The sequence below is a fragment of the Notechis scutatus genome, chromosome 6 (genome assembly GCF_049901735.1).
Source record: "Notechis scutatus isolate UNSWTSFEM ecotype Mainland chromosome 6, rNotScu1.2, whole genome shotgun sequence".
NCBI classification, from domain to species: domain Eukaryota; kingdom Metazoa; phylum Chordata; class Lepidosauria; order Squamata; family Elapidae; genus Notechis; species Notechis scutatus.
Genome location: NC_142014.1, coordinates 21,806,178 through 21,818,881, shown reverse-complemented (window position 1 = coordinate 21,818,881; position 12,704 = coordinate 21,806,178). Strand labels below are relative to the sequence as shown.

Here is a 12,704-nt window from a genome sequence, read left to right as displayed (position 1 = left end):
TATATGCTGTTGTCTTATTGACTTCCAGCCTATTAATGTCTTACCCAGCATTATGGCTGTTCCTGAAGTCGACTTTCTAGTGTCTCTTTCTGATGCAAAGCTAGCATCTGCATAAGCACACAAAATTAAATCACCCTTTGGTTCTAAATACAATGAATAATTCATTGTCTTTTTAAGATATCTTAATATCCTCTTAGCTGCAATCCAGTGTCTTTCACATGGTGCAGAATTGAATCTAGCCAACTGATTCACACAGTACGATATATCTGGTCTAGACCAATTACTAATATAACTCAAACTACCAATTAAAGATTGATAAATCACCTTATCAAACTCAGGGCTTTGTACATCAGTGTTGCTAAACTCCTGACTCATTGGAGTCTTAGCTGGCTTACAAAGCTCCATCTTGTAATCTTTTAGCAATTTGCTTATCTTATCTTCCTGTGATATCTTAAAACCTTTCCGTGTTTTCTTTATATTCAAACCGAGATACTTCTTTATCTCCCTAATTGCTTGATCTTTATTCTCTTTCCTAATGATGATATTATTTTATTTGCTTCATCATTAGTTTCAGTTATCAATGCAATATCATCTGTGAATAGTAATAATAATGATACTTTCCCATTTGTCTCCCTCTTAAACAGACATGGATCGGCTAAACCAGCTTTAAATCCTATATTGTCTAGTTCCTTTACAATATACTGGTTCCATTCATAGCCTGATTGTTTAAGACCATAGAGGCTTTTCTTTAACAACCAACAATCATTATTATCCTTATATTCACTTTTAATACCAACAGGTTTTTTCATATAAATAATATGTTTTAATGGGGCGTGCAAGTAAGCAGTTTCCACATCTAAATGGTTAACTATATAGTTTTTACTAGCTGCCCACACTAAAGCTGCCCTCAAGGTTGCTGCCTTAAGACTAGGTGCAAACACCTCATCATAGTCATTAGCATTCTGCCTAAAACCTTGGGCTACTAACCTTGCCTTATGGATTAAATTACCATCTTTATCTATTTTTACCTTAAATATCCATTTGCAGCCAATGGATTTCTTTCCTGCAGGTAATTTGGCATTCTCATACACCTTCATATCACTTAATGAATTCAGTTCCTTATTCATTGCTGCATACCATTTTTTCTTTTTCCTTAGTGGGATACTTTTTAATTTCTTCTACAGAATTAGGAACTTGATTAATCTGACACACTGTGTTAGCCTGGTACCTATCAGGCGGTCTAGATATACGTGTAGTTCTTCTGGGAATTACAGGGCTTACAGGAGGACTTTGTTGAACTATTACCTGTTCATCTTCCTCATCCTGTTCAGCTATTGAATCTGTTTCTTCCTTTATGGGCACTATTTCATCCTGTATTTGTCTCTTTACTTTATTTTTAAAGTTACAGGGATAACTAATGGGATTTCTATAGGATTCAATAATTACATCTTTATTGGCATCCTGTTCTAATTTCTCCCATCCTTCATGTTCTAGAAATTGGGCACTAGCACTACATAACACTTTAGATGTGCCTTTCTCCCAAAATCTAAATGCCCTATGGTTTGCCTGATAACCAACGAAGAAAAATCTTTTAGCTCTATGTTGCCCTTTTTTCTGAGTTGTGCAGGAATATGCACCCATGCTGGTGCACCAAATGTGTGCAGGTAACTTAGATCAGGTTTCCTGCCATGCCACCTGGTGAATGGAATTTCACCTGTTGTTGTATTAACAACGTTGTTCAATATGTTATTAGCACACATTGTAGCCTCCCCACAAAGAATCAGGTAACCCAGAATCATTTAACATTGTTCTAACCATTGCCTGTAGTGTTTGGCCTCTTCTTTCAATAAAAGCATTATGTTCTGGCCTGTATGGAGCAGACTTCTTATGCTCTATTCCAGCTACCTTAAGTCTGTTCTGGAATTTGTTATTAATAAATTCATACCATTATCTGTCACCAGGGTTATCAGTTGTCGTTTAGACTTTCTTTCAGCAAACCTAAGCCAATTGAAAAAATGTTGATATGTTTCAGTTTTGTTTTTCATTAAATAGCAAAACCCATATCTAGAATAATGGTCCATAATGCTCAGTATATATCTAGCACCCCCATACTGGGTTTCTTTGGACCTATTATGTCTGCAAATACTACTTCTAAAGGTTCTTTTGTTTTGAAACCATTTAGCCTATTTGCAGGCAATACTTTGCTCTTATCTTCACAGCAAACATTACAACGCAAATATTTATCACAAGATTTTAACCTTATTCCTTCAGATAACTCAACTGTACGTTTTAGCATTTTAAAATTTACATGCCCCAAACGCCTATGCAATAAATGGATACATTCTTCATGAGGCTTTATATTATTAAATACAGTACGAGCCTCCCCTTTCTTACTATTATCTAAGACATATAATGTTCCATTTAAAGCTGCAGTTACCCTTTTGTTATCTTTTTCAATTATGCAATTATTATCCTTAAAAGTAATTACATAACCTAATTTATCTAATACCCTTACTGAAAGCAAATTAAACTTTAGTTGCGGTACATACAACATTTTTATATCCTGGTTTATGTACGGACAACGTGCAAAACCTTGACCTTTCGCTTTCAGGTTCCAGCCGTTAGCAAGTGATATATGTTGAGAACTTGTAGACATTTTTATAAATTTTGTCTTATCTCTTGTGATGCAGTGGGATGCGCCACTGTCAACCACCCATAAATTATTCTTCACATCAGAGTTGCTAAACGTGGCTAGTTCAAATGCTTTCTTTGGCTTTTTTTACATTCTGGCTTTTTCTCTTTTTGCAGAACCTTGCCAAATGTCCTCTGCCTCCACAAATAAAACACTTTTAATTGTGTATGCCGTCGAAGATAAATTCTCTTCTTCCAGGTGCTGTACTTTGCTTTGCTGGTTTCTTTCAAGCTTTGAAGATAATTTCTCTTCTTTCTTATCTTCTCTCAGCTCGTCACGCTCATGCCTTCTTCTGGCTTCTTCTAGTAGCCTGCCTGTAATCTCGGTTAATGAGAGGCTTTCTTTTTGGCAATACTTCTAACGAAGTCACATAGTCATCATAGCTTTGATCTAATGAAGATAATATTATGTAGACTTGTTGCAGTTCATTAAATATAAGCTCTTTTTCTTGCAAATCTTGAAAAATGCTTTTCATACAGTTTAAATGAACTAACATATCTCCATTCCTCTGAAGATGCGTTCGAAAAGCTTCCGTGTAAGATTTATATGTGCTCCTACACTGTCCCGAACATAAATCTTCCTGAGGTTCTCCCAGCAGTTTGCAGCATTTTCTTCTCCACGAATATGGACAAGCTGCTGATCACAGAGAAGTCAGTCCTATGATGCATAAAGCCTGCTCATTCTTCAGTTTAAAGTCTTGTAACTTTTCGTTATCATCATCATTAGCAGGATCCCAGCTACTCACATCTGGTGGGTTTGCTATAATGTCCCACAAACCTTCTCTGCGTAGAAGTAAACTACATTTCATTGACCATGAAACATAGTTTGTTCCATCCAGCCTGGATATCATGGACAGTTGTGACAAATTTACTTGTGCCATTACTCTTCAGATATTTTGACTATTTTAAACTAATTAAAACAGTTTGTTTTTACAGTAATGTGCAACTCACACCAACTCTCTCTGCTATATCCTGGTTATTTAGACTATGCTGCTGGGCCCATAACCAATGTTAGGGATTGGGGATTAACCCCTAGCAGAGTATTGCAAGCCAGGCAGCCAAAACGAGAGTGGAAGGGCCCCAGAGTATACACACACTGAACACAAACACTGTTTGTAGTTTAAATAGTTTTTAATCCAGTTAGAGTTTAAGCATTGTCATTCAGTCCATTAAGTCATTCACAGTATTTCCATCCAGTAAGACTCACTAGTAAAGTCCAAGTTAAGAGTCCTTGCAATATCTTTATCAGCCGATAAAGATATCTTCTCCTCCTCCGGTTTCACTCTCCAGAGAAACAAACGCTGGATATTCAGCAAACAGTAGCAAACAATAACAGTTCAGTCACAGGCACTCACAGTCAGTAATCACAGTTAGTCGCAGCAGCACACAGTTACAGTCAGTAGTACACAGTTACAGACAGCAGACAGTTACAGTCAGTTACAGCCAGCAAGCTTTCCAGCTTCTAATGCTTCCTTATATTGTAACTTCTAACCGCACCCTTAATCGGCTAATTGCCTGCTGCATTGTGCTTAAAGTGATAAGCACTTAAACCATGATATCTAAGTTTTATATATTTATTCACCCAAACCATATTTGGTATCAATGTTATACCTAACAAACTGGATAGACACCAAACATTGAAGAGTCACTTAATGCAGGTAGTCCTCGACTTACAACAGTTCATTTAGTGACCATTGAAAGTTACAACGGCACTGGAAAAAAATGACTTATGACCATTTTTCACCATGTTGCAGCCACCCCATGGTCAGGTGATCAGAACTAAAATGCTTGGCACCTGGTTCATATTTATGATGGTGGCAGTGTCCCGGGAGTCACGTGTTTCCCTTTTGAGACTTTCTGACAAGCAAAGTGAATGGGAGAAGCCAGATTCACTTAATGACCATGTTACTAGCTTAATAGCATTGATTGACTTAACAACTGTGGCAAGAAAGGTCATAAAACAGGGCAAAACTCACTTAACAAATGTCTTGCTTAACAACATAAATCTTGGGCTCAATTGTGGTCATAAGTCGAGGACTACCTGTATCTCCCTTGACTTGAGATGGCATCAGAGGTGGTGTTCAGCAGGTTCTGACCAGTTCTGGAGAACCAGTAGCGGAAATTTTGAGTAGTTCGGAGAACCGGCAAATCCCACCTCTGACTGGCCCCGCCCCATCTATTCTCTGACTCCCACTGAGTCCCAGCTGATTGGCTGGGTCTCCTTTCGTTGCCCTGCATAGGAGAACGGAGCAGGAAAGCAGGTTAGTGGGGTGGGGAGGGAATGGGGGATTTTACAGTAACCTTCCCCTGGAGTGGGGAAGGAATGGAGATTTTGCAGTATCCTTCCCCTGCCACACCTACCAAGCCAAGCCATGCCCACCAAATCACGCCCACAGAACTGGTAGTAAATTTTTTTGAATCCCACCACTGGATGACAGCACAGTAGGTTCTTATGGTTTTCTTGACTGTCTTTCTTTTATTTTGCTTCTCATCTTGCTGACCAAACTGGCAATTTTTCTCTTTTTTAACAGTTTATTTATACATTTTCTCTTCACGCACATAAATGCTTTGTGAACAGCGTATTGTCTGTATCAATTTGCTTACATAATACTACTTTTCCAGTTCCTAATTTCTACCTCTATTGTCCAACCATTTGTAAAACGAATCCCATGTTTGAAAATATTGTGTCTTCTTTTTCTTTTATTTTTAACGTCAATATGTCCAATTTCTGCATAGTTTAATATTTCTTTAAAATTATGTCTTCTTCTGTAAGTGTTTCCCCATTTTTCTAGTGCTGTGCAAATATAATTCTTGCTTCTGTCAAAACATGCATTATTAAATATATATTCCCTTTATCATACTTTTCTGGTACTATATGCAACAAAGATATTTCTGCTTTCAATCTATATGCTGCTTTAATATATTTTTTCTAACCATGTATGTATTTTTGTTCAATTTTTTTTTTTTTTTTTTTGCTTTTGCACATGTCCACCACATGTGGGTAATACATGCCTGGGGTCTGATTACATTTCCAACATTTGGCAGACATGTTTTTAAACATCTTGCTAGTGGTAGGTGCCACAAACTGGCCATTTTTCATATCCCCTCCTCTTTTTATTCTCCAAAGCAGGCCTTCCCGCTCAGACAAGTCAACCAGAGAAGTGAAACATGGTAGCTATCTTATCTAGTTTGGTCCCCAGTACAGTATTTTGTCTGCTGAAAACATTAAAAATACTATTTTCTGGCTCCAGGGATACTTAACCATCTCCGTTATTACACATCACATTGCAGCTACAGGGGATTCTGCAGGAGGGTCAAAAAAGTCAAGATGGTGACTTCAATCGTACAATCAGAGCAGCCATCTTGCCTTTTTTTTAAACAGCCGAGTACCAGATGCCCCTGAATAGAAATAAGAAATACAATGTGTGGAAAGTTTAAAAGTATAAGCCACTGCTTTAAAGATTCAGAATGGCATATTTTAATAATGAGAAAGATTCAATTCTTATTGAAGCAAGAATATGTTTTATAACCGCTGAGTAAAGTTTTAATGGAAAAACTTGAGGTTGCTGAAAATCTACTTCAATTTGTTTTAAGACTGGTTTGACTATCATTTATGAAGGAGAATACAAAATCTCTTCTTAATTGAATGCCTGAATTAAACATATGTTAAGAACATGAACATGATCTTGATGGATAAAATCCAATAGTTTTGGGGTACCACACAAGCAATTGTTTTTCTCATTAAACCATTGGAATTCACCCTTGCTCTTTTTTCCATGCATGTATTTTTAAATTTTCAGTGACGCCTTTTTTAAAGAAGTCAAAAGTCTGCATTATTACACATTAAGAGCAATTTTTCAAAATGATGGGCCATTCAGCATGCTAAATTCACCTTAATGCCATTCAAAGTAATTGAGAAAGTGACATCTCCAGCTTTCTGAAGTTCCTGTTTAAAGTAATCATTTCATTTGCACCACAGTTTAGAATGAGAGCAATATTATCTCCTACAATTTCACAAGATGTGCATACCAATAATTCATATACACTCTGCACATCAAACTAAATTTCATCCCAAATAGCTTTTGATAATATGGCCACAGCAGAGCTTGTTAACTCAAATATAATACACAATTCCATCAAACAATTTTTTTGATGTTCCAAATTACTCAGAAGACACCACTTGATGGCTCAAAATATATAGAGATATTGATATATTTACCTATTTCTGCTAACTTTTCAAAATCAGCTGCAGACATCCTTCGGATGAACAAAATTCGTTTATCAGGTTAGTATTTGACTGATGCTCCAATAATTCTCGATCAGACCTAAACAGAGACAAAAGTGAGTATCTAAATTTTAGAAAGTCTCTTGCCATTATTTAATCATGCCATGCCTTTTCTTTTTCCAGCTGTGCTAAGAGATTCTTTGTGGAATTTAATCTGAATCTGGTTTTTTAGAATCCAGCTTAAAGGAACAGAAATAAATGGCTTTAGGGTATCTTAGTGGCTGCTAATATTTTGTGACCTGTTAATAAAGCATCTTTCCAGTTTCACTAGCAAGTTAATACACAGATCATTATTGGTGCAGGTATGTCCACTATCCAGACAAGTGGTCTGTTATGGAACCATAAAATCTTCACTTTTGCACCCATAAAGTCAGAGGCTGCAGAGCAGCTGATAAAGATTGTGTGATGCTTAGTTCAAGGGGCAATTATTTGAAGAGGAGTGACACCAAGGGCAGAAAGTTACCACTGAGGTGTATTGCTTGCCATCCTCAAGATAAACACAGGGGATTGAAAAATTATGGTCTATTTATCCAGAAGGAAAGAAAAACTAATTTATAGTGAGCAGTGTTTACGTCAGGGGTGTCCAACCTTGGCAACTTTAAGACTTTGCTTTGCTGGCTGAGGAATTCTGGGAGTTGAAGTCCCCAAGTCTTAAAGTTGCCAAGGTTGGACACCCCTGGTCTACGTCAAGATTGTCCTCAAAACTTTTAGGTTGTGTTGCCAAGTGATAGCTTGTTTGGAAGGACAGCTAAAGAAATCAGCAGAAACAACTGAAGATGGGTGGTAGATTTCCAGAAGATTACTAAAATACAGGTATCATGGAGATGAAAGACTAACATCTCAACATTAGGCACCTCAATATTTCATGATGAACTGGCCAATACTTTTCACAATTGCATTAGGGTGGGGATGTCTTATCTATATGGCAGAAAGAAGTTGCAGCATAACAAGCCTTAAAATTGTATGTTCCGAGATCTTGGAAACAGCAAGAATCCAGCAGATAAGTGTAGATATATATGTGGAGAAGGAAACTTGATATCTTTCACATTAACTATGGAAAGAGAGAGAGAGAGATGGAGGTATAGCTACAAGAGCCCCCAACCAAAGCTCCATCAACTTTGCAAATTTCAGGTGTTCTAGTGTAGCCTTCTCACCTTCAGTAACTTTAAGATGAATGAACTTCAATTCCCAGAATTCCCCAGCCAGCATGCTGGGGAAATCTACCACACATCTTAAAGTTGCTAAGGTTGAGAATCATTGCTGTAGCATACACTACACCTAATATTTAGAGCTATGTGTCTGCATATGCAATATATTAAGGGAGATATAACAAGGTAGACAGACTTGACAGCACAATTGTAGCTTTAATTATTCCAATTAGATGTAGTTAACTTTCATTCATTGCAAAAAATCTGACAGCAGATTTTACTTGATAAAACTAATTCTGCTTGTCAGCCAAACTCAACATCACCAATCATAGGTTAAACAGTTCTGTGTGGTAAAAAAATTAGGTTAATATGCACCATGTATCTAATTGCAAACTATCTTGATGAGTTTATTTTTCAGAAAGAGGACAAATAAGACCACATCTATCCACTATAAAGGAACTGTCTAAGCCAGTGCTTTTCAAACTTGGCAAGTTTAAGATGTATTGACTTCAACTTCCTTGAATATGCTTATCTAGGGAAAGCTGGGAGTTGAAGTTTACTTACCTTAAAGTTGCCAAGTTTGAAAAACATTAATCTAAACAAGCACACAAATTGTTTGGTGCAGTCAGACCTTATCTTGCTGTCCACATTGGAACAGTCAATCATGACTGGAGAATGCATGAATCAAACTTTACTCCTATACCGTGGGATCCAAGGAGGAGGCTAATTGTACTTATGGTACAGGTAGTCCTTGAGTTATGACCACAATTGAGCCCAACATTTCTGTTGCTAAGTGAGACATTTCTTAAGTAACTTTTGCTCCATTTTAGAATCTTTCTTGCCACAGTTTTTAAGCGAATCACTGCAGTTGTTAACTGAGTCACACAATTGCTAAGTGTTGTGGTCCGCTGGTGGCCTGCGGAGCTGGCAGCAGAGTTGGACAGTGGGGAGGAACATGGGCCAGTCCTGGAGTCTGGGGAGGGCTCGGATGAGGGATCTGCATCCGACACAGAGATGGGGCCAGGGCCATCTGGGAGTTATGTGCTGACTCCGGAGCCTCCAGAATCTGACAGCAGCGAGGCCGAAGAACAGGGGGAGCCTGTTCCCAGTGTGCACTTGCGCAGAGCTGCCAGAAGGCAAGAACAGTTAAGATAAAAGGGGCAACTCGGGAGTAAGGCTTGGAGATGATTGGCCCCTCCCATAAAGGAGTAGCAAAGGGACATGAGCCTTTGCAGGAAGCAACTTTGTTCGTTCCTGTCGGTTTAAACTCTGAAGCTTCATGTTGACTTTGTGCTCCGTTTGGCCTTCTACAGCTAATTGGCAATTTAGTCATTGGTAGCATTTCAAGGGAGGTAAAGGTGGGTGCTTATCAGCCTTATCCCCAAAAGACTGTGGTAAACTTCTGTTAGACTATTCACAAACTGTTGGGGACTCATATAATTCACAGCCATTGAAACAAAAAAAAAGGGGGAGGGTTTTGGGAACAGCGTGTGATTGTGATTGTCTCAGGAAGCCTTGGTCAGAACATTAAGTGAATCTGGCTTCCCCATTGACTTGGCATGTCAGAAGGTGGCAAAGGAGGATCACATGACCCCAGGATGCTGCCACCATCATAAATATGAGTCAGTTGCCAAGCATCTCAATTTTGATCACTTTGACCATGGGGATAGTGCAATGATTATGTGAAAAATGGTCGTAAGTCACTTTTTTTCAGTGGTGTAACTTTGAATGGTACTGCATGAACTTTTGTAAGTTGAGGACTACCTGTAGAACCTTAGTAGGATCCTCTTGATAACTGCATCTTGATTGGGGTGGGGGGTATTTTTATTGTTTATTTCAGGGTTTCCCAACCTTGGCAACTTTAAGGCTTGTAGATTTAACTCCTTGCCCTGCCTTATTATTTTTTATTTTACCAATGCCTGTTTTTAATCCTCGATTCCATCACAAACGTCATCTTTGCGCAGTATGTTATATGAAAGGAATTCCTTTGCAAGATCTAATTTTAAATTACAAAACAAACATAGTCAAGATGGTCCTTCAAAGTGAAAGCAGGAAAAACATTAAAATAAAAAACAACCTATGTGCTTCTTTGGTGTCATTCAGGGGTGACTAAGTCCAGATTGGAAAAAACCTGAAATAACAGTGCATTCCTCTTAGTAATAATTCTGATAAAATCTCTTTTTGCAAGTACATTCAGATCAGATAAGAATCCTTGTGCATGTGGAATAAACTCACGTTTGCTCTAATAAACGCTGGCTTTCCAATTCAGCTTCTTGATGTGAATTTTTACTCTGAGTTTGCATTTTGATGTTCTTCTAAGTACAGCCAATTTTTATGCGGTATCATGATTTGTGAGTGTGCCAGTAGTTCAACTACAACCAGAAATCTACATTTATTGCCGACTGGAAATCTTTACGGACTCTTTGTTGGACTTTTTGCATAAAGCAGGAAAAAATGAATTTATACTTTTGGTTTGACAATTAGGCAAGCTAGATTATAGAGTCACAATGTAACTTTAGAGGTCTTCAAACTTGACAGTTTTAAGACTTGTGGACTTCAACTCCCAGAATTCCTCCTCCAGTCATGTTAGCTCAGGAATTCTGGGAGTTGAAGTCCACAAGTCTTAAACTTGCCAAGTTTGAAGACCCTTGCTTTAGAGAAAGAGGTAAATTTATAATCATTCCTATAACTGCTGTAAAGAAGATTGGAAGCCTCTTCTTTATCGCTTTTCTTTCTTTTCTATTTTTCTCGTACTTTTCTTTTTGCACTTCCCTGTCTCTTTTATTTATTCTTCTTTTTTTCCTTCTTACTCTCTTTGAGATAATTCTTACTCTTGTTTTTAAAACAGTTTCAATAAAATTGTATTGTTATTATTATTTTTTAAAAAAAGAATAACTGCAGACCAGTCTGATATGTTCAAATTTCAAATTATAAAAACCCCAAATCCTCCAAAATATGTGAAGATCGTGGGCTCTGTTTTGCATGCGTTTCCACACATAAAAAAGGGGTTGATTGCAATTGAGACGGCCATCTTGACTTTTCTGACCCAGGGATAGTGGAGGTGTGGAAGGAAAGCAGAGAAGAACCAACTACGGCATGGCTACAGAGACAGGAAAAGACTTGGCAAATCACCACCCAATCACACACACGTGTGTGTGTGTGTGTGTGTGTGTGTGTGTGTGTAGCTTATGTGGTCACCAGGAGAACAATGTGACCCTTGCAAAGTAGGCTAGGTCAGGGAGGATACGCTATAGAACTACAGGCAGTCCTTGACTTATGGCCACCATTGAGGCCACCATTTCTGTCGTTAAGCAAGACGTCTGTTAACTGAGTTTCGCCCGTTAACTGAGTTTTGCCACCGCGGTTAAGCAAAGTGTTTGCAAGCGCTTGATAAAGTGAGCAAGCCCGGTTGTTAAGCGAATGAGTCTGTCCCATGGACTTGGCCTGTCGGAAAGTCGCAAAAAAAAAAAGGGGGGGGGTAGCATGACCCTGGGACACGGTCATAAATCGGGACAGAGTCATAAATCGGGAACCCTTGCCAAGCCGATCTGAATCCCGATCACCTAACCTTGGGGATGCTGCAAAGGTGGCAGCTGTGGAAAAAAAGCAGCCAGAAATCCCTCCCCCTCCCCAGTACCCTTGTAACTTTGGTCACTAAACGAACTGTTGTAAGTCGAGGACTACCTGTACAGGGACTCTTCGGCTACCATAAGCAGATTCCGGATCGACCGAGAGACTCAAAGGTCGGCCGCTCCCGAGTGTCTTTTCTTCCCGCCGCGCTATTCGGATTCTGCTTCGGTTTCACTCTTGGTTGCGCCGCCCAGGTTCTTCTGGGCACCTTCCTAGGAAGGCGGAGGGGGCCTTTAACGTCGTCCCCCCCCCGGGAGGTGTCTTGTTCCTGGGGTCTCCCTCTGCCTTCTTGCACGGAGCTCCCACCCCTCCCCGTTTCCTAAAAGCCCAACGCCGGGCCAAGTGAAAGCCCCTCCTCAGCCTTGTCCGCGCTCGCCCCTCTCAGATCCCCGCCGCCTTCCCGAGGGCCGGGGCTCGTTCTCTGCCCGCCGACCCGGCCAGGGAAGGCGCCGCGCCCGTCCCGTCTCGCCTTCCCTTACCTGCCCATCCGGGTGGGAGGAGGAGGAGGAGGAGGAAGCAGGGCCCCTTGGCCCGCTGGGCGCCGCGGGAAGGCAGGGAGAGGCGAGACGGCGGTGGCTGAGGGCAGGCCGAGCCAGGCCAGTTGAGGAGGGCCACCTGTTTTACCTGGAGATCCCACCTGCCCGGTGGAGGTGTGTCGCTGCTGCTCTGGATTACCACCAGCTTTCCCGGCACGAGCCGGGCTTGGTTTCCAAGGAAAGCTTCCTCGAGGTCCAAAGGTGAGCTTGAGTTTCCCTCAGGTGACAGCACCCAGCTCAGCAAGCTTAGCAGGGTCAAAACCCGATCAGTGCTGGGATGGGAGACCACGAGGAAACCCTCAGGTTTTCTGGAGGGGTAGAGGTAAAACTGGGCCAAATCTGGAGGCTCCCATTTCACCTAGTTGTTCCCTTATGCACCAGGTGGAAATTATGGGGAAAATATCATAGTATATA

At 40.0% G+C, this 12,704-nt stretch overlaps 1 protein-coding gene across 1 annotated transcript in view; it reads right to left on the bottom strand.

The window, feature by feature from the left end:
• The window catches only part of ARHGAP8 (Rho GTPase activating protein 8), a 50,639-nt gene extending 38,167 nt beyond the window's left edge, over positions 1-12,472 (bottom strand). Inside the window, exons 1-2 of the mRNA XM_026677609.2 lie at positions 12,234-12,472; positions 6,911-7,016 (exon numbers count right to left, since the gene is read on the bottom strand). Coding sequence (XP_026533394.2) covers positions 6,911-6,947 — 37 coding nt within the window. The 5' untranslated portion in view covers positions 6,948-7,016; positions 12,234-12,472. The remainder of the gene's footprint in view (positions 1-6,910; positions 7,017-12,233) is intronic.
• Positions 12,473-12,704: the final 232 nt, after the last annotated feature.